General features: G+C 40.3%; 1 protein-coding gene across 1 annotated transcript in view; it reads left to right on the top strand.

Annotated features, from left to right (window-relative positions):
- Window positions 1-3,327: 3,327 nt before the first annotated feature.
- The window catches only part of LOC124159707, a 316,029-nt gene continuing 296,081 nt past the window's right edge, over window positions 3,328-23,275 (top strand). Inside the window, exon 1 of the mRNA XM_046535618.1 lies at window positions 3,328-5,274. Coding sequence (XP_046391574.1) covers window positions 5,073-5,274 — 202 coding nt within the window. The 5' untranslated portion in view covers window positions 3,328-5,072. The remainder of the gene's footprint in view (window positions 5,275-23,275) is intronic.

Raw genomic sequence — 23,275 nt, 5'->3', positions numbered from 1 at the left:
AAAGGAAGTTTAAAATAAGAAGGAATACTTGTAATAAAGAGGGGAAATGCCTAATTTAGTTTACAAGGCAGTTTTTATTAGCAGATGGATCCCGACGGCGCAATATGTATTGATTTTGTACCATGTCCATCAATAATTCTGTGGCTCTTTTCTTTATTTTTCTATCTCAATTTTTGAGCAAGAAAAATGAGGTTCGGTGCACCTCGTGCAAGTTCCCTGTTTTCTTGTTTTAGTTGCAGTTATTTAGTTTTAACAGTTGATTATGCGGAAGAAACGCAAAATTCCTGTTTTTTTATCGTGAGCGGCGAGGGGGTGATAACAGCGCACCGGCAGAGTTCAAATACGACATAATTCTTCAAGCACATTATTTTGTGAAACTCCATACCAGAGTAAGTTTCTAATATTGCTGATTAGCAGTTGGCTATCAGAGGTTAAATATCGAATCATCAAGCTATATTTACCCCTAATTTTTTCCATTAGTGAAATTATTTATAAAATTTACTCCGTCATTGCATATATTCCTTTATTCCGTATTGAGATGCCTCAATAAGCAAGTATGGTGTTGAGTTCTGGAGTTGTATTCATATAGTTTTGATTCAAGTTGTGAAATAAAAATTATACTGTTAGCAAAAAAATTTTAATGGGAGACGCCAATTACTTAATTGTCATAAAGATCATATTTCGAGAGGTGTGTCCTTTTTTTACGCAGATCGGTGCCTAAACTTTCGTTATCCTCATTACTTATGCCATATTCTTTATACTGTTCTACCAGATCATGGCAAGAATTTGTACTGTCTGAGTGAAAGAGGAAATATTTCCCTGAACTAACTGCTAATTAGCAATGTTGGAGAATTTTGCCGGCAGGGAGTTTCACTAGGTGATGTACTTGAAGCATTCCGTCGTATTTGAAGTCGAGGCCCTGATATCACTCGCTCACGACTTATCGCAGCTTGCATTTCACACCGCGCAACTAACACTTATCAATTATAAATATCCGATGTAATTTGATAATGGTATAGACTGTCAGAAACCATGGTAGGGTTTTAAATGTAAATATGTGGAATTTATTCCTCTCTGCTTGGTAACAAAACCACCATAAGAAGCAGTAGAAAATGTTATTTGATCGAAAAATTTCTCAACCAATTCAACGATATTTTCATTACCAGACTTAAATTCTCAAGGATATCGGATTTCTATCGAGTGTATATTTCATTTGCTGTTGGCAGCAGAATCCTATTTGAAATAAAATTTTTGTTGGTTCTCTCAGTGAAGGTAGGACATAATAAGGATACTACCGCGTTCGATCGAAGTAACTCCTGCTTTATTGAAGCCGGCACCCGCCTGAACTCCCCCTCGTCACGTGGAATCAATGCGAGGAAATGACCAGCCCCCATTCTTTCATGACGTGACGTGCGTTCGTCATTGGAGCCACGATGCCGCTGCTCACCGTCAATTGCAAACCGGTCGCCACGGGGGGCCCAGCGGGTGCGTGGTTGCCGCGGCTTCCATCCAGCTCGGCCCCTTCTCCCCCCTGATTGGTGTGAGGACAAAATGGAACGAGTAACTACTCTCACACGAGAATGATAAAGATCAAATGGATCGAACGAGTTAGTAATGAGGAAGTGCTAAGCAGAGTAGGAGAGAAACTTGAAGCCCTCTAGACACGAAGACGAAACAAACTTAGTGGCCATGTGTTGAGACACGATGGCCTGATAAAGACAATCATCAAGAGACATGTAGATGGTTAGAACCGAAAAAGAAAATCTGGAATGAAAGGTATGGAACAGGTAAAGAAGGATGTGAAAATGAAGAAATATGCAGGTGTGAAAATATCAGGTGATAAGAAAATTGAGAGGAGAGCTGAATCAAACCAACCATAGGATAAATGATTTTAATTTTTCCTGGTGAATTATAGGTATACATGAATCGTTCTCGGGTTCTCAACCAGGAATGCCTATATACGACTGAGTTAATCTGGTTGACAACCCGTGAAGAATGCATCAATCTTAGGATTGGTGACATTTGATGATGATGAAAATTTCTCACGAGTAAAATGCAATGATGGTAGGTGGTCAAGCAATGGCATTGAAAATGAATCTTTTGGGTAACTGGTTCGTTCACTCACTCATGAAAGCGAGAATTATTAAATGAATTATGTAACTGAAAGTAGAAGATTTGTTACGACAGCAAAATAAAGTCTTTCCCATGCATTTATCCGCGAGGTTAGAGGCGCAAACACATCCACCATAGAAATTGCATCGTGCATGCAACCAAATTTTCTCATTAGTTTATAATATTGACTGACAATGAGGAAGGAGGGATGCAATAGAAAGAATACGTATTGGCCGAAGAGAACAATATAGCAGTTTTTCCATAAGTTTTACTTTGAAACGCGAGGTGTACCAAAATAAAACTTGTGTTTTATTCAGCCAATATGTTTATGATGATCAATGTTGCCCCGCACATTTCAAACGTTGGTGACTCATTAGTGTTCTTATTCATCAAATCGCTCGAGGAGAACAGCTCATCGAAGAAAGGAATCAATGGTAAGGGGGAATGTAGCAGCGAATCTCACGATACCGAGGAGTGGCTAAGAAGTGGTTCATCCTGGTGTGACCTCTACCCTCAACTATTCAAACTAACCTTAGGTTTTAATCGCTGACCAATGGAGAGTGCGATAAAGCACTCGGATAATTTTATAAAAACTTAGGATACACAAAGTACACCATACCGGCTAATGATACTCGAAAAATATATCTATGACGTAAATGTATTTAAGAAAAACGTATTTGCATTTAATATGACAAAAAATAGTTACTGAAACATGCAAGTATTCTAATTTTTTCCTTTAAAATTATGCCGGACTATCGTAATATATTAATAGGTAAGCGAGGAGAGAGTTGAAAAAGGTTTCTGGGGGGGTCTCCATCCACCGCATCCCCCTCACAGTTACGCCACAGGTTTGTGATGGAAAACTTGTGCGTGTGTTATATGTATTTTGCCACCCAACTTTTGTTATCGAATTTTCGCAAAAAAAAAGGCACATAGTGTGCAAAAATTAAAATGCAGCGTACCCTAACATAGATTTTATATATACATGTACCAACCCCATCTCAGGTTTACAGATATTTTTCAACAGTTACATCACTCGCCACCCGTCCATAAGAGTAGGCTTGCCGGGTAACTGTGTGTTGATATAAATTTACCAACCGCTGCCTTTAGCTGACCACGCCCCCCTTTCCCTGAATGCTTGTACCCAGGCGTCGTCTGAGCTCCCGCTGCCTGCTCCAATTTAATCCGTCTTCCCTTTCTTCCCCAGCAGAGAGCCGCCGCCGCCGTCGACGCAATTCCCGTAAAGTCGGCCCGCCACAAGCCGGCAGGAGGGGGCCACGCAGGAGGGGAACAACATTTGGCAACACTGCGCCACCGTCCCTCCTACCGCCCCTCCGTCCCGCGCGCCGGCGCTGACGGAAGAGCACACTGCTCTGTGTTGCGTGTGAGGAGCTATCAGAGACAGAGGTCAGAGCGACCGGAGATACGGAGCGGCTCTTTCACTATCCATGTTTACATTGAGGTCTTCGGGCTGCACATTGCGATGGAACGCAATGTTTACCCGTCGCTATGACGACTTGTTGGTTGCACATCATTGAGGTTATGCTCGCACTCAGGCGAGCAAATCGTGGATTGTTTTCGTGTGCGAGTTTATTTGCTCTCCGTCAAGTGATCGGATAAAAGTTGTCGAAACAGTTCTGTTTTCAATGTGATACTCAAGGTCTCGTGTTCGGAGCTGGGTTGTGAACAGTCTTCTTTTCCCCCGTCACTTCTTCGGGAGGAACTGAGGTGGAGCGCTTGCCTTGTTTATATGCTCGTCACGCGGTCTAGCTCCGAGTGAGTTGATCGTTCCGGAGCCCTTCCCAATCGGAATATTTAAGTGGCTAGCCCTGGGTGAATGAACGCCGGGTCGAAGAGAAACTTTCCCGGCAATGTCTCAGGGTTTGCACGCGAGGACAGTTTGAGGGCCGCCCGTGGTTTTGGCTCGTCAGCTGTTTTGACCCTTCAATGATGGAGTGAACAAACATACAGTTGTGGGCCGGCAGCTTACTAACTACGCCCAAGTTTGGAGAGGGAATGAGATCCCTTGCGTGTTTTTCTCCTCAATTATTCCTGGCCCGAGGATATCTTTCGTGCACCACCTGTGGACTGTCTGTAAATCGACCAGCTGTCGTCTTCGACCGCGCACGTGGTCTTCCTCCTTCCCCGCGTACAATTGCACGCGTCCCGGCATTCCAGTGAAAATGAACTGTCGCGTGCTCGGTGGGGAGGAAGATCTCACAAAATTTTCACCGGATCAAGGACAAGGAGGCGGTGGTGGCGGAAGAGGCGAAGAACGAGGAAACCTTAGCAATAATTGCGAGAAAGTCTTTTGAGTGAGACTTCTCCGACGTCAGACGTCACGAGTTTTAAGAAGCTGGCAATAAAAAAGAGAAAAGAGAATGATGAAGGACGAGTTCGCTTGAGTTGTTTTTTTTAATCGCACGACGTCTTTCCCGAAACTTAAGGGAAAAAATTAATAGGTAAATAGTTTATTTAGTGGCTAGCCTTTTTAACGTGATGGTTTTCCATGCGTGTGTTGAGATTGCTTGACGGTTTTGTCGTGTCTTTTTTGCGTCGTTGTTGTTGTTATTGTATGAATGAAAGGACTGTAGTCTTCAACTGCGAACCACTAGGAATAATGCATAATTTTTCTAGCTCGTATTGGATTCTAATCAAGAACGCTTGGAGCTATTAAGCGGGTTAATATAGTCAATTGATAAGGACATTTCTTTGTGATTTATAAGGTAACATAACTCTGTGGAAGGTCTCAAACATCCTTTAGCCGAGTGGTTTATGTTCATTTCGGCGAAATATTTTTGAGTGCTAATTCTCGGAGACACTCTGTGTACCCTCGTGAAGTTTGCGAGCTATTTTCGTGTGATTCTACCCAAGAGACGGTTCCAAAGTCGTCTCGATTTGTTGGTGGATGTAATAGCATTCGAATTAAACGTGAGCGTGAGGGATAGCGTGTTATTAAGATGTGGAGCGCAGTGTGCCCGGCTAACCCGACGCCCGCGCCCTCGGAGAATGGGGGCTCGTCTTCGCAGAATGGGTCTCCGAGCGCGGCCGCGCCGGCCTCCCGCTCCAAGCACAGCGCCACCCTTGTGGGGGGCCACGTGTACCTGCTGGGGGGGCGGAACGGAAACATTCCACTCAAGGACTTCTGGAGATACAGCCTCGGTGAGTGATTCTTTTTCTTCTCACTTTCTCCCTCTCAGTATTACCGTTGCGTTACGTCACGATCCTTTGCCAGCCTCGGTGGCGGTGGTGTGAAGTTCCCGGCTGCCCAACCGTAGGTCGTGTGTTCGAATCCCGCCTGGGAATGTGGTCCCTATCCAGAGCATGGATGTGTTGTGTTTTGCCTTGTTAATGATGCGATCCCCTTTGTTAAGTTTACGGGGAAGGTAAAAATAAATGAATATCGCCGGTATTGCTGGGGTTATATACCTTCTTGTTAACCATGAAGTCCCCGGTTCCATTCCCACGGGAGTGTAAATGCTTCGATCATACCCGAAATTGTAGTTTGTTTAAAGAATACGGTAGAGGAAAGTGATAGGAATTTTACGACAAAGAAAACAATTTTTCGCCTTCAGCCCTCGAAGGTATAAAACAAATAAATACGAAAGTGCCGCCCACTTTTTATGAGTTGGTGACGTCATTTGGGGTATGAATCATGTTCTAGATCAGATGGAACCTTAACTTAGGAAGGGAATCACTCGAAACAACTATGTACCACTCTAGATCCATCCACAAGACAGACCAAGACACAATGAGGAGTAACAAAAAAAAAGCAGAGATCCATTCGAGATGAGTTCATGAGGTCAACTTATTTTTGAGAGAGAAAATGAAGTTGATTTTTCGTCACGAATAGCTCGAGCATTATGCTTCGGGTCCAAAAACGGAAAAGTACGGTTCTATTTATTTTTCAAGCTCTATCACGATTGACATTTCAAATAGTTGGTGACCAAGACCATTTAAATCATTCATAGAATGGTCGTACGCGATTTTACAGCGTTTGCATTATGATAGCCGTTTTACGCGGGGCATAATATCTCACTTTGTTTAAATGTTACGTTGTCTTCAATCTGTTATGAATTAATTGATGATTTGGACCAGAGGCGATTTTGCTGACTTGTGTTCGTTCATATGTTGTGCTCATCTTCATTTATAAGAAATTTCTTCATCTTATACGAGTTTTGGTTAGTTGATGAACTGCGTTACATAAGCCGTGCGTTAGACAGCTACGCGCGTGACTGTTTAATTTCACGTCGTCGTAATACTACGAAGAAGTAATACTACGACCGCAAGAGATAACGCTATAGCGATTGTGGAGACGCTTTATTAGCTGCAAATCATTTTTCATCTATTGTTCAAAACCGTTCACATATTAGCTCTGATGAGCTCTCATCAAGTGTGGAATGTTCCATATGTCTCAAAAGGTAATGGAGGCGTGAACTATACGCACAGTTAGCAATTACGTGAATGTGTGGGGAACCGGCGTACCGTGATGTGCACACTCCGGGGAAAATATGATGACAGATGCATTATCCTGGCGACGAAGCTTTTTTTAGCCAGTCAGCCTGGTTTAACACGATCATCTCGGTATAGCAGTTTTTCTGACGGGAACCATTGTGATATTTTCAACTGGATGAGTTTGCTTTTACTCTCTCGGGAAGTGCCTGAGCACACTTGTTTTTTTCCTTCCTGTCGGATTGTAATAAGAAATCTAACCTCGTGCATTTGCAGTCGTCGACGCGACAAGCATCGTGTTCAAACAGAGATAAATACCGATTCATGCTCTTAGGCAGTCCACCTCTCCGTAAAGTATCTGGGTTTAAATTAATTTCCGTATTTTAACAAGCGGATAGAGCCCACAAAATAGTGGAGAAGATAAATGTGAAACCAAGAATGGATTATAATACTGGGTGTTTCACAAGGAACGACCTTCCCTGAATTCCCGGCACTGAAGCCCTCCTTTATGCCGACGACACCACCTTCATTGCCCAGGGTTCAAACCCCAGAACAACAGCAGAATTCCTCCAGCGGCTGTTTGACGTGTATGAAGACTGGGCCGACACCTGGAAGCTCTCCGCCAAATCCCCAAAAATGCGTCCACATGACCTTCAGCCGCAGGCCATAAGCTGGCATCGGAAATCTACTTTTTAGCTGGCATCAGAAATCTATTAATTTTCTACGGGAAAAAGGAATTAAAACGTCGCGAAACCATCAAATTTCTCATAGTCGTTTTAGATAAAAAAAACTTCTATGGAACCACCACATAACCAGCTCCACAGCAAAGGTCCGCCCTAGGTCCACTACTACAGAGAAGATCCAAATTGTCCCTCATAACCATATTTATTCTTTACAAATCCATGATAAAACCACTCCTCAGCTACGGATCACCTGTCTGGCTGATGCCTTCAAAGACCCTCCTAATGAAGGTTCAGATAACGGATAACATCCTCATCCGCAAAGTAGTAGTTATACCCTGGTTCATAAGAAATAAGGACATCCGCAGAGACCTACGTATCACCCCAATACTTCACGAACTTAAAGCTAGCCTCAACACCTTCAGAAATTCACTCCCCCGGACGGAAACTACCAAAAGATAATATTTAAAAACTGGGCTAGGACTAATGAAGCAAAAACAATACAGATATTCCGGCGAGGCGAGGAATACGCAATATTTCAGGGGGACAAATATTTGAGCTTAATTAAACTAGACCTGTGTCGGAGTATCAATCATACGATTGCTCAGTCTCACCCACTTTGAGATTAGAGTAGATTTTTTAGATATTCCATCCTCTTATCACCTAAAAAAAACACCGGTAATACTCCGCATCACAAAATTATCATCTGCGAAAGCTGTTAACCTTTTTCTCATTAACACAGAAACCGACGAGGGATTCAGCAACTTAGTGCCGTGGGAGGACTAGAAAATTAATTGAGTTGCCGGAATCAGTTTCATTATGAACAGAGAAAAGCAAAGATGCGACATACTCGCAAAAAATTGAAAACGGAGCAAGGAGATGACCATAAGCATCAATGGTTTCATAGGAATATGGTTCGAAGCTACCACTGGAAAGGCTTCAAACTTGGCTACTTCGCCCTATGTAGTCATAAAGTTCATAGTAGTTACCGGTGACGTAAATAGGATTGGAATTTGAGGATTGGAGATGCATCAGATTGCATAGTGCACGTACTACGCGAGGTAATGATAGGCAAAAGTTTGCTTCATAATATGATTATATGTTTGGAAAAATGGATGCGTATATTTTTGTTACCGAAAGTTACAAGTCTTTTGGTTATTGTTCACTAAAGTAAAGGCAATAGAGAGGCTAGGCTAGAGTTCATACAGGGCTCTGAATGGGCTATCTCCGAACACTCCATATAGCCACGTACTATTACCTACAATTGCTGAATTGCTGATCACTCTAATTTGCTAATGGAAAAATCACTGTCTACCAAACATTCAGCAAGGTAAACTGGATCTGCGAAGTCCAAATTTTTTATACCTCTTGCCATCATTCACATTCATTCATTTTTTTCAACGGTTTTGAATCGTCGAACAAAAGTGTGTTTGCGGGGCAATTGAAGTGATTACGCATGAGCAAATCATCTCCTCATTTGTCATTCACCGAGCCGTAGCAATGTAAACAAATTCATGACCACATGCTGTTATTTGCCCTCACGGTATTTTGCTGCATTGAGATAGGTTAATTTTGAGTGAGTGGACCAATTGGGACTCTCTTTCATAATGCTGTATCCTTGGACTCAGAGAATTATCTATTTAGATTCTAAATATTGATAATTTAATTTACGCTTTATCTGTTATTGCAGAATTCATAAATTTCAAGAAATGGAGAAAGGTCCGGTATAGTCTCGCCCAGTACGTATAATAAGGGAAACTCTTAAATGGCCTTGTAGATTGGCCTTGAATAACTTCGCTGCTATAAATATTTTCTCTGCTTCGCTTTTGTAAAATCTTCTAAATTTAGAATAAGGGTATGATAAACAAATATTTGAAACTATTTTTTTGTGTTATTTACTACTCGTATTGTCAAAACTCCCTGCTACATAACATAATACTAATGATTAATCTTTTCCGAACACTATTATACAAGGTATTCATTACCAATCACCCCATCTTTGATTTTCTGTTGAAATATAAATAGATGTTAGCATTTGAAATCAATGAAATGCCATTTAAAAATTATAGCTTCATGTTTCTTGGATTAGCTTTCAAAACTTTTGAATGTTTAATACTTTTGTAATGTGGATTTTAGGGTTGCTTGAAGGTCGAAAAAGAAGACAGTATACGCTTGATTTTGTACGGTTATGAAGTCTCCTTTGCAAGAATGTTTCTAGTTACCCCTCGCATTTTTTAGTTTCCGGATTACGATCACGCTCCCCGAAAATGGTAGAATGAAGATAGGAGTTGTATCGAATCCGCTTCTGTCTCTCTTATTTGTGCTGAAGAAAATACTTTTTTATGTTACCTGGTGTAACAAAATTCCTCTAGCTGGTAAGGTATAGGAAATAAAATTTGAATTTATATTAAGGTTACCAAGAAAACTCTACACGTGACGTATACAGGCGTAAAATATTTGAATTTTTTTTTCCACCCGCCACAGAATGGGATATTTATAAATTAAAAGAACTATTTTTGAAAAAATTATTATTGTTAATTGGGTATATTATATTTCACTCATTTGTGCGTGCAGTAAAAATTGCATGGCGACTAGCTACGGCCGTATTTTTTACCTCACATTTGGTATGTACTTGGTTGCAAATACATTTGTCTTCTCAATGTGCGTTACCCTCCTCATGACTCTATGTCTAAGCGGGTGTCACCCATTTCAGTGAATTGTTGTGGATTGTTAACGTTGAACCTCCGTTGCAAAAGGCCGTCATATGCTCTTTACGGGAAAATTGAAACAAAAAATAATTTAAAATATCTTTTCTATAAGGGAGTTTTACACGGGGCATGTAATTGTACAATCTGATTTATGTACGAAGGCACAGTCAAAATAGTAAAGCGGTGAATTGGTGAAACACATGCGAGAATGCGTGCACGTGAGATGGCAAAATAGCTCCAGTTCTAATTTCGTTCGTGCATTCGTTCAATTCCATGCCTCGAAAAGAAATTAATGCAGTTCTAGCCTGCGCAATTCCGTGCCCCGTGTAAAACGGCCTTTACATGCCCCTGCTCTATTTTGTTCGTGCAATCGCCAAATTCCACGCCATGGAAATAAATTATTGGAGTTCTAACCTGCGCAATTCCGTGCCCAGTGTAAAACGGCATTCACGTGCTGAATGTCTATTATTTTTCAACACATTATTTTTCACTCGTTAGTGCCGGCAGTAAAAATTGCATAGTCACATGGCCCGGGCGTATTTTTGGCCACCAAATTGGTATATTCGTGACCGAAAATTACATTTGTATGCATCTCTGTCCCTCCTCATGACATGACGCTATCTAAGCGGCTGTCACACATTCCAGTAAATTGTTGTGTATTTTTAACGTCGTAACCCCCGTTGTAGAAGGCCGTTTCGTGCCGTTTACGGGTAAAACACTTGGCCACCAATTAATTTTTTTCCTGCATCACCATGCGTTGTCATCTCAGTAATTTATGGTTTAGCCGTACTTGCACATCATTTCAGTAAAAAATCTCTTCCTTGCGCGCCGAATGACTACCCTCCTTGCGCCTTGAAATCGGACTTTTTCGTGGGTTCAAGGCCACTCGTCGTAAAGTCACGCCTCCCTTCCGAGGCCCTTCCGTCCTTGTGGGTAACCGTGACGTCCGTCTCACCGTGAACTTGAACTCGTTGGAAACATTCCCTCCTTCCTCCGCTTTTGCGTTCGAGGACTCGCGTCTCGGCACGTTGAAAGGGAAATCCCAGCGTGGTGCGAATCCTTTTCCCCTCCTGCTATCTCTCACTTCAAAAGGATTTTCACTCCAAAATTTGAAAGCTGAAGCCGGCTTTAGTGGCAATGTTCGGATTCTGAGAGGCCATATTTTTTCCTGCTCCTCCGGCTGTATACTGTGATACAATGCGTACGGACATATGCCTGGTTCAGATTGATTTTCGACGAGTTCACTCTGTAGAAATTCATCGTTAGTAATAATACAACTGTTGTATTATTACTATCGATGTATCCCGGAACAACCCGCCCGTGGCTACGCCACTGTAACCGAGCATATAGTAATAATACAAACAATTGTATTATTACTAAGGTAAGTCCGGGTGAGATGCCCCACCGGGAGAGATGCCCCAATCGTGGTAGTTTTAAAATAAACCATCAGATTGCTCTGCTGGTGGTGTCCGTCAATTAGTTTGACAACTAATATCAAGCCTCAAAAGTTTCGCGGTGATTCGTTTTTTTTACGCTACTTTAGAACATCATTTCAAGTGAGTACTCCGAATTTTCCGCTCTGTTATAAGGTAGAGCATAATGGTTCTGGTCGGCATCAGTTAAAATGTTTGAATACTTTGAATTAACGGGTGAAAACTTGTAGCAGCATGTTTATCAAATGCCCAAAAGCAGTGAAAAGTCATCTTAGACCATGTGTTGGCCCACTGGCTGTAAGGGCAACTCTCCCGTACTGAAAGGAGAGATGCCCCACCTCTCCTCGGGATAGATGCCCCAGTGCTAACTTAAGGTATAGATGCCCTACCTTTATTGTTTTCAATTAATTATAACCAATACGATAGAAGCAGTGGCTGATCTATTGGGGGGATCTATGGGGGGGGGAGGAAAAATTGGATACCCAAGGGGGGGTACGCCCCCTCCTTGGGTATCCAATTTACACTAGATAGAATGGTAATTTTTCCGAACCCCACTACTGCTGGAATTTTTAGCCCCACTTAGCCCCCCCTTGTCCTTATCCTGGATCCGCCACTGGATAGAAGTAATATTAGTACCTAAGTACGTCAATGGAAGAGTGCTAAAGTTAAAAGTGCCTCCTCATTTTTTTATTGCTTTGATACAGTCTGATTTGTGGAGATGGGTATGGAGACGATCTCTACGATTATCGAATCAGTTTATTAGAGCTTTTTATGCCATGCTCCTCACAATCTTAGCCCATGACTTATTGCCTAAAGCATAAACAAATTAGCAAGGCCTCCTTGACTACAAAATAAATAATGATAGAACCATTCGCAACAGATTCATCATCATCTTCTAAAGGTAATCACTTGTTGCAGCAGACACATCTCTCTTCTCAGCACTGCCTCTTTCTTACCAGCGTAATATTTAAATCCCATCTCCATTAGTGATTGATTTAGTCGTTCTTTTAGGTGATGTTGATCATCGCTCACTATTCACTTGAGTGATTCAATCGATTGTTTTTTTTTTTATTTTACTTTTGATCATGCCGAAGAGCAATTTAAAGAACCTCTCACGAGGCTGAAAGTAGGTGATAGCGGAATAAGTGAGGCTGCGAGGTACTTCTAGTCCCCTCTCGGACTCTTCGCCGATACAGGAATAGGGTAATGCAAGCAAAAATTTCTTTAGGTCCATTTGGCATGGAGCAGGAAAAGCGACTTGTCAGTTATAATCAACGCCTGAAAAAATCTGGGACTGCACCTGATTGAGAGACTAGTATATCAATAGCCTATCAGTTTGCTGAAAAGCTTGTCCTTCAATGCAGAACTGAAGATGTCGGTTTATGACTGGCTTAATTCATTTTTAAGAAAAAATTAGTGCTAGGCAGTCTTAAGGGTTGTCAGCTGGTAGAGGTGAAGGTATAAATAGAGAAAGCGTAAGTCACTTTTCTAAAATACTCTCAGAATTATTTCAGGAGAATGATTTCTTTACCAGGCCGGTCAAAGTCTACAACATGGACGAGTGTGGTTGTCGGCTAAATAACGTCCTAGGGAAGATTTTATCCACAAAAGGTGCTAAAGATGTTCAGATTCTGACATCTACGGCGAGAGGAAAAAACAACACCGTGATTGCGTGCTGCACGCTGAAGACCAAGTTCTTCCTCCGGCATTGATTTTCGAAGGCCGGAAAAGGAATTTTCAGACTCTGAATGGACTCCCACCAAGTTCTGGTTTAAGGGAGATAGGCATATTTCCTATGGACCCATCAACAATAACTTAACACTTCTTCAACATAAGTTATGAAATGATAGCGATAGAAACCCAACCTCTGAGAAACTGTCCGGAGTACATGACCCTAGTTCAATGCCTGGGACATCCAGAGAAGACTTTAAGCAAATTTTTAAGCCGTCAAAAGATCATCAGAATTCAAAAATGACACCTACAAAATCGTTGAATCAAATATCACCATTCCCACCTTCGAAATAAATTCGAGAAAATTGAAACATACACCGAAAGTACTGACGTTCGGCGAACACGTAAAATAAGGAAAGATAAGTGCGAAGAGTAAAAAATAAAACGTTTCAAAAATAGTAAATTTGGAAAAGAATAAGGAAAAACTGATCATTGATGATGACCAGAAAAGATTTTTGGAATGTAAGGATAACTATTTTACCACAAAATTAACAGTAGACTTGATCAAATTTTCCATTGCGATCATTGGCCGCACGAATCATGCACAAGTTACGGAAATCTCTGCAAATAAACGTGGAAGCAAACTGATCGAGGAAAAAAAGACGAGCAATGTTTAAACAATTGTAACTTAGGTAAGAAGCTCCTGTAAAATATTATTTCTATTGTTGTCATTCATTAGTACATATACGAGTTTCAGTTCAATATTTAAAGAATATTTTCACTGGAATCATGCAATTCTGAACAATACTTTTACAAACGTTGATTCAAAATGTGCCTAAATGTTATATTAATACCATAAGTTTACATTAATTTGAATGTGTTATTATAAAACAGGTTTAATTCAGATTTCATTCAGCTTGAGCTACGTGGGGCATCTCTCCCGAGGAGGTGGGGCGTCTCACCCGGACAGTTAGGAGAGATGGCCAAATGCATATTTGTGGAAAAGTTTAAATATTTTGGGGTTAATATTTTTTAATCAAAATTTGTTGGTATATTGTTAATAATCAATAAATGTTGCATTATATCGTGAAGTCCTACATTCTTACTATTACCTCAGTCATAGATATGAAGACATTTCCTTAGGTGGGGCATCTCTACCGGACTTACCTTATATGCCTGGTGGTAGTGGCTTAACCACGGGAAGGGTGTTTCGGGTTACATCCTCCCACCTTGAGCCTTTAAAAGAGGCGCTAAAAACGCCTACAAGAGGCGTAAGATGGCTTTAACTTTTAAATGGATAAATAACTTTTACTAAATAATCGTACTGTTTTTCAGCCCTGAAAATCACGTTTTCAGCATCAAAAATCCCAAAGTTTTCCGGGACATGACCCCCATTTTCCCTGGGATCTTTTCCATACACCCTGGAAGGGCCCCGAAATCTACGGTAAACCCTCCCCCCATTTCAAAATCCTGGCTACGCCACTGCCTGGTTATAAATTTTACTCCAATGATCGTGTGTGCCTAAGGTGGTAATTTATGTAACCACCGAATTGACTCCTGTCTTTCGGGTGTTCCTATATTGTTCGCGGACTGAGAGAGACTATATTTTTTTCTATTGCTCCGGCTAAATACTGTGCAACAATACATTGGGGAATAGGCCTAGTTACGTCCGTGCCCGTCCATTAATTAGGTGAAGTGATTTTGGCGATATTTGGACCCCTCCTCACCCCTTAGTGAGAAATCTTAAGTTTTGGCTCGAACCCCTCCCCTCTCCCTCTAATCTTACGTGAGATAGTTCAAAATGAGTATTTTCAGAGTAAATACGTTAATAAATGCTTCATTGATTTGGATTTATTTAATAATAATATGTTCAATTATTTTTTTAGGATTAGTTAAGATTAGTATTTAAGATTTGTAACATCCTAGTCTAGAATCACATTTTACACTGTTTCCTTTGGATAAAAATTACATAATACTTTCCAGGACCTCCCCTCTCCCCCACGTGAGATTTGGTGAGAATCGGCCTGGCCACCTCCCCCCAAAACACCTAACGTAATTAATGGTTACCACCTCACAATGGTTACTTGCTGTCATGTTCATGTGTGCCTAAAGTGGTATTTTATCTCACCACCTCCTTCCTGTCTTTCGCATGTTCTTGTATTATTTGGCCCCGCTACTTTTCACCTGATCTCCCCATCGCAGCTCATGTTAGGTCTAGCTCGTGGTTGTCAACCATTCGGGTTACTTTTCCATTTATGGTGTAGAGTACTTAATCCTATCCTGTGGCGTAACTAGGAATATGATTAGGGGAAGGGGATGGGATGGCGACCTTTTCCCCTCAGGCAAAATCTGGTGAAAGTTTTGAAATGTGACATGCCTGGAAATGCATTTTACATCATTTTTGAGCTAAAATTTTAACTTTAAACAGAGGTAGTTATTATGAATCAAAACTAGACAATAGTTTGAAATAGTATTTTTATTTCTCTGAGGCTTTGGTGGGTATCTATCCCCTCATCCCCCCCCCATAGTTACGCCACTGATCCTAACTATCTGATGATGTGACCATCTTAGCCATCTGCTTTTTACTTCTGTCATGATATCTGGCTCATATTGAACAGATTTCCCTATCGCATTTAACACTCCATCTGTCGCCTTAATTATTGGGTACAAGTATTTTACGCAGGATATTTTTCTTAATGGTGGTCATTTTTCTATACTTTTGTCCCAATTCCTGGCTAATTATAAGTAATAACGAAATTCTAGCCAAAAATAATAAAATATGGAAGCATGTATAAAAATTATTGCATTTAAAAATTGAAGAACTATTGTTTACTTGACTGGAGAAGTAAAAGTAGGGGCAATAATCAATAGCCTTATGCCTGTCATCTTTGTGATATGATACGCCATGATACTGGTGTGTATAGATGTGATCGTCATCGCCACCTAAAACAAGTCCACGCGACAGTGCCAGCACAGAGTCCGCTGAAATCATCGTGAATCTCACACTATATACTAAAATAATATCTATAATAAAAATAAGCCCTGACTACTCCCTCATGTAATTTTACTATTGGAGTTAAATAGCATATATATGCTATAAAATAAACTCTAATAGTCCCAGTCAGTCCGCATTTTTACCTTCAGATTTCCGACTTTTTCCATCTACCACAGCACCGTTGCCCTCGTCTTTTTTCTATTTTATGTTCCTATCCCTTTCATTCCTTACCCGTAAATTTATTTCTATGTTTGCGCTTAAGGCGTCGTGTGAATGAATGAAGCATTATAAAATGATTATTTTTTCAAAAAATAAATCTTTTCTAATATATTTTTTTTTATTTTGGAAAAAACAATATTAAAATTAAATATTTTTATGCCTGCACTCGCCAAGAGTATTCATTTTGTAGCATTGATATAGATTCATAATGTGCCACATCTCACTATCTAGAGGATCTGTTTATTTATAATTATCTAAATGAAAGGATTTGCGCACCATGTTCTGGTGCATTGCAATGCTTAAACCTTCATCGTGGCCTGTCGCAAAAATTAACTGATGCTGGTACGAAGTTTGAAACATTTTAAAAAATTAAACAAAAACTTAAAAGAGTCGCCTCAAATTGAGGACAGCATTCGCCTTTTGCGTGTGGCACACGATCGAAATAAAGAGGAAAAAGAGAGAGGTGCGCCGTGTCCTTGGCTCTGTTTCGCGGTCGCTGGGCCGCTGTCCTTCTCACCGAGTAAACTGAAAACCCTCCGTTAATTTCGCTCTTCTCTTTGTGCTGCGATGTTTGCGCTCCCTTCATTTCCTGACTTTTAAAGGATGCCTCACTCTCTATTCCTCACCTTTCCCTTCCTCTCTCGTCGGAGGCTTTTTGGTGACCGGCGTTAAGCTAGAATTTTATGACCCTACCCAATAAGGGAATCGTAAGTAAGATTTTACTTCAAAGGACCTCTCACTTACTGTAGTAGTATATCGTTCCTTTTCCCCGGCTTCTTATCGAAGGAAGTGGTGACGCGTCTATCCCCATCATTCGCTAGTACCAATGGTTATCTGCTACCATCTATGGGAACAGCTGACGAATACTGAGGGTGTGGGTTTTATCTTATCTACTGAAACGCATCAGGATTAAATTAATGCCTAATCCACATATATCTTATATGATGTTGGGCACGATATGGTGGAAGTTCTTAATATTAGTAAAATTAGTCACTGCAACATTTCTACTGAGCTTTATAATTACACTACGCGTTTCTGTTGTTTGTAACGACGAAACACGTAGTGTCATAATAAAACTCATTGTCAGTGGAAATATTGCAATGTCTCATTTTACTAAGCCTAATCCACAAATACACAAAACTTTGATCGCGACCTGGTTCTCGCTTTTTTTTATCTTAGCAGAGCATATGCTTGTTCATTTCCTAGTGAGGCATCAATGGTAATCTAACCTTTTATTTGATATTCTCATAAATAAGAGGGCATGAAATAATTTCTACTTCCCAACCTTCACTTCTTTTTTTTCTGCCTCTGTCATCATGGAAACGTGTTGGAATTGGTGGGTCACTTCTGTTTTGATAAAAGTGGCGAGATATCGTTTTGAAATAACTGCCATATCAGTCCTCTTGGTCGTGTAATCCAGGTTTTAGGCTTTCACTGGTCACCGATAGCTCGATCGCTTGCAAATCGATTTGCCTCAGTCGGTTATCGTGAGAGCGTTCGATTATCTACCCTCACTTGGTCGGCTGAATCCTCGTCCCCACGGCACGTGAGTTTCTGCTTCGTTGCTCCAATTAATAAAGGGATAAGGGCCCTGACGAGGATACAGTGCCTAAGGGTATGGGATCTCTCAAATGGGGTCTATATCGAGCACGGAATCTCCCCGTCACTGTCCTTCACTGTGCAAATCGAAGGTCACTCGAGAGAACCATCGTGTATCCTTGCATGTTCCTTAGGCAGCTCCTTTCGTCCTAATTAGGGTCGGCACTCGTTGCAGAAGAATACCCTTATCTCCCTCAGGAAAAAATATCATTTTTTCATGATGTGTCAATATTTCGAGCGGTTGGAATGAGACTTAATGTTTTTTCTTAGCGTCAATAGGGGTCTTTGAAAGTGGTTTTAAGAGGCCCACGAGTCCCGTACCTCTTGCTCTGCACCCTGTTGTAGCGCTTGATAGATAAGCACCTTTGTTCGCCGTGTATTGTATCGATTGGTTTCCGAAGTCTCTTACACAATGTATCACTCAGCAGGGGTGCCTTACTTCAATTGAAACTCAATCTGATAGATTCCATGAACGGGGTAAAATGATCAATATTTAGTCTACTCGTGGTATTTTTTGGCTAAAAAGCGTTTTAATAATGCGGGAAAAATTAAAGTTACAGAATCAGAAGCTTTCAGCCATGTCTTAGATATAAATTTGATTTATTACGGTTTCAGTTTTTATTACTTGGTTTAGTATAGAGATGTATGAATGAAACCGAGGAAAATTAAAGCTTGGGCTATAAATTTGCACAACATTTTTTAGCTTGAATTCCAGTGATAGCTGTGAGTTTTGGTATTCGGCCTTATTCTTATTTCAATGGTGATCTCTTTTTACGCCCACTTGTCTTACTCTACTCATGTCGAGCTTGCCACTATGAGTTTGTATAACCTTTGGGCTTTCGTGCTTTTTCCATCGTTAGTCTTTTCATTACGTGCAGTTTTATCTTTACTTCATTGCAGACATGGATCCACTCTCTTCTTACGTAGTCTATTGTTCTGCATAGTTTATATTTGAAGAATATTGGAAGTATTATGTTTTTAAATAAATTATTCATGTTTAACCTTGTTTAACATGAATAATTTCACTTCTTAATAGTTATAGGATAGTTTACTCTTTAAAAAATAAACTTTTAATGCGACCTAAATTAAGCTCCAAGGCCAAAAATACTGTAGTCCATATCGATGGGTCAAATATATTTTAACGAGTTCGAAAAAGTATATTTTTGTCAATCAAAAAATATCTGCCATGTTAAATCTTTTTTTTTTAATGATGATAAATCCGACTTCCATGAGATGGAAATGAAAAAATAACACACTAAAACAGTCCTTGATACGCCCTGGAAAAGTGCAAACACCACCGTGTAGATTCGTCTCCGTCTATGCCAAATAGGTCGAATTTCGACTCGCACGGAATCAAAAGGCGAGAAAAAAGTTGGAGCGTATATCCTCTACGAACGAAAAGGAAGCAAATGAAAGGGATTAAAAAAAAAACTTCGAAGCGGCCTGGATGTTATTTGCAAAACACCACCCAGCTTTTCGGCATATGCTGCCATTAACCTTACATTTTTTTTCAAAATCCGGCCATTCAAACTTAACCGCTCTCGGTTATTTTTATTTTTTTGCGTCTATTATTTCGACCCTGAACAATCTCTGAACCCCTACCTTCCATACGTTCCATATTGCCGCCGCTGCAGTCATGGAAACCATGAATGCCTCTCGACTTACCCACACCACGTGTATGGCGTATATGCATCTATCCCCGACTTCGAAATCACGGCAAGGGGAACGCTCCGGCTTTGAAGCCAGGCTCGGAGGGGAACGGCGCTCAGTTGGGTACGCAAACAAGTATAAGCAACGGGGCTCCCGTGCAAACACTTCGGTTGGAATACTCTCAACTGTACGCCCTCCCCTTTAAACCACTCTCGATGAGGAAAAATATCCAACCCCTTGTGTGTTCACATGCCAATCTCTTAATTCCTCTTGTGGGATTCGATGCGGGTGGAATTTGATGAGGGATGCAATTGGCGGCGTACGGAGTTTGTTTGGCCGTGGTACGTAGCTAGTGTGTGGTGGGGCTGTTGTGGTGTATATATTGATCGGTATGCCATGTATGCACTACGTCTACTGTCTGTAAAAGCGTGACGCCAGAATTTGAGCTACTCTACCGTCCAAGAAAATGGAATTGAATACAAAGGTGTCAATATCATAGTAAGTTCAAAAGATTTAGACTTCAATTGGTGGAAGTTAGACATATTTAAATGAAAAAAAGATTGTAGCACTTTTCCACAATTTTTGAAGTGAAAACTTCTTTAGCGGCATTAAGCACTTTTGCGGGATGGGGAAAAAGCATAGAATTCGCGTGAGCGTCACCGACCCGACACCGCGATCGCTACAGCGAGATATACATATGCATAGTGTGTATAGTGTATACAATGGTATAGGTTGCGACACCGTTATACTTTTACATACTGAATACTGGCATCTGTCTGCTTCTAGTTCTATACTGTACATGTGTACTTTTTCTATACAGTGCGTATTATTTTGTAGACTGTTAATAGAGATTAATATATACACTTTGTTAATATATTGTGAATATATAGACTGTTAAAGTCTATTTGTTTTAAAAATATTAAAATTGAAAATAAAAATCTATAGTGTATATTGTAAGATCATTAAATATAATGAGCTCGTGCATGAACGTGCAGAAGAGTGTACACGCTATAAAAATACAGGTCAGTACAATTTAAGCCAGTTTATTTTATGTGCATAGTGAACAATTATATGTTTAAAGCATATTAAAAAAAAGAAATAAAAGCATATTATATTTTAATATGTAAATGATGTTACTTTATATTCATACACATCGTATTTTTAATATATATTTAATAATAAACAGTTTGCTGTAAAGAATAATTTCAATTTTTGTTGAAAAATGAGTATTCCTGGTAAAATTAGTTCTTTAATAATATTAAATCTATATAAAAAATAAATGGATAATAATTATTTCAGTTTTCACTTCTGTCGGCCAGTCCCACGACTCCCCCGCTTTTTTTTTTTTGCGCACCCCGCGTTTCGGCTCACAGAGCCATCACCTGGTACAAGACTCTGCAAAACATTATTCTTCATTTATTCTGCAGTTATGAATAGAGTCCTCCTTCCACTGTGGGTTCCTCACATCCATTAGTTGCATCTTTTCCCACTGTCTCCACACTCTACTCCTGTTCCCACCCCCTTCTTTAAACATGTAAATCCTTCCCAACCCCCTTTCTCAAAGATATGAAGGTGATTTTCAAATGTTTTGCAGTGTCTTGTACCAGATCCCTTATGGGTCTGTGAGCCGAAACGCTTTGTACTCAGTAAAATATTTTGTGGAAAATTGCTACAATCTTTTATTTTTTTTAAATATGTCATTATCATAGTTGAACCGATGATTAGTTCGACGCAGATCTCTTCTCAGTTCTCCTGTGAACTAACCTTTTCAATTTTATATATTTCTTGTGATCAGCAGCCTTAATAACTTCTCTGTTATAACTTGTTCTAGGCCTTCCTTCATAGTAATTCTCATCCACTTGTCCGCCGTCGATTGGCGCGACGACCGACGATATTTTGGTAAATTTCCCTCACCCCTGTGTTATATTTATACTTCCATATCGTGATCACGTTGGAGTGTGCTAAGAACGCTCTGATACTATATTCTTCCCTTAAATCTAAACTAAGCCCATATGCCGAGATTTTATGCTTTACTGTCTTAATATTTTTAATTTCTCGTTCATTGAAATTCCTTTGTTAAATAGTACCTTATTGTTTGAAACTTCTCTCTCATTGTTTTTGCAGCCTTTTTCATTTTTCTTTGGCTCTGTTTTTCTTATTACATGTTTCCATGTCAAATATTTTAACATGTATGCTAAAATTTCAAATTAAAACAAAGATTATTTTCCAATTAGTCCGGGCTATCAACCGAGTCAATCATTAGTCTCCCTTTTACATCTCGTGGTACATTTAATCACTACAACAACTCAAAAGTCTACTCATAACACCAGGAATATTAGATTGGGCTAGCGTCACTTGAGAAATGAAACACCCATCATGAAAGCTTCTCAGGGGGGGGTGGCTAACTCAGAATAGGTGGAATACCCCTACGTTCATCATGAATCGACGTTTTAAAGGAGTTTTGAGTTCTGGAATATCCTTAGTAATTGCAACCGTGGGCGACCTGTTCGCCTAAAGCAAACTTTACCCTTGTTCATATTATTTGTAATTTCGTTTTGGATATGTTATCCCAAAAAATACGTTTAAATCTTTTGAGAACTTTTCCTTCTTTAGGGGCTTACCCCATGCCCTTCCCATCATAGTTTAGCTCTTAGTCCCCAAGGACCGGGTTTGCCTTTGACTGAAAGAGTGATAAGTGATCGTTGATGTGTGGCTGGCACAATAGACCCCTTCGTTCTCAGGACGTTCTCGAGAGCGCCAATGTACAAATTAATTTGATTTCGATCTGTAAATAATATTTTATTGATGAAATCTGATGAAGCGTGCGAAAGACCGATTATTTCTAACTAACAGGGAAAGAGTATTATACGATCGGAGTAATTATGCGGAAAAAAATAAATACTTTCTTTGTCTCATTTAAAGTGCCGCGCAAAGCGCCTCATTAGGCATTGGTCGAGGGTGTTAGGACACCTGTAAATAAAAATAATCGAATTATATTTTTTTAAATGCCCTTTGACTCCTGAGTCACCCACAATTTGTTTGTCCAGTGTTGTTCGTGGGAAAAATGAATCCCTATTCGTATCCGTCCGGCAAAATATCTATCTTATGTCATCGTTTTTGTCGGACCTTGAAACATAGTGAGGTTCCAGTGTCACATTCTTGGTGTCGCTTTGAATGATATTTCTTCGTAATATCTGGAGCGATCTAAGCCTCGTACGTAACGTCCCATAATCTTACGATTCTCAGCCTAATTCGTGTTGAAGTTGTGTAACGCTATCAGTTCGCTCGTGGCAATAAATTGCGCTGCTTAACTTTGAATTTTACTCAGGTCACGGATTAAGTCTTTCAGCATAAGATCCCATCTAAGCCCCACGTATTCATAGAAGGAGCGGCCTGACGTGTTTGCAGTAACATCTTTCATCAGAAAACTTTGCCACAGCACGCTTGACGAATCCTAACTTCTCCAGAGCTCCTCCAAAATATACCTTAAAAGAGTTCTCAGCAATAGGTTGAATTTATTGTAACTCCTATGTATTCGGCTTCATCTGACGCCTCTATTTTGAAACTCCACAGCAAATGCAGGGTGGAGAAAAATTGAGTCCAACCCTGCTGATGCTGCAGCTGATGCTAGTAGGAACCAAAATTACTGACGGTGATTTGGTCGAAAACGCACCATTTTTAGACTAAAGAAACTTTGAGCCAAGCGCTTCGATTGGCCGCGAGTTTGCTCCGTTGTCGGATGCTTCGGATGCATCG

This window comes from Ischnura elegans, chromosome 5, assembly GCF_921293095.1.
Source record: "Ischnura elegans chromosome 5, ioIscEleg1.1, whole genome shotgun sequence".
In the NCBI taxonomy this organism is placed as follows: domain Eukaryota; kingdom Metazoa; phylum Arthropoda; class Insecta; order Odonata; family Coenagrionidae; genus Ischnura; species Ischnura elegans.
Note: the sequence above shows the minus strand (reverse complement) of the source record. Positions and strands in the feature narration are given on the sequence as shown.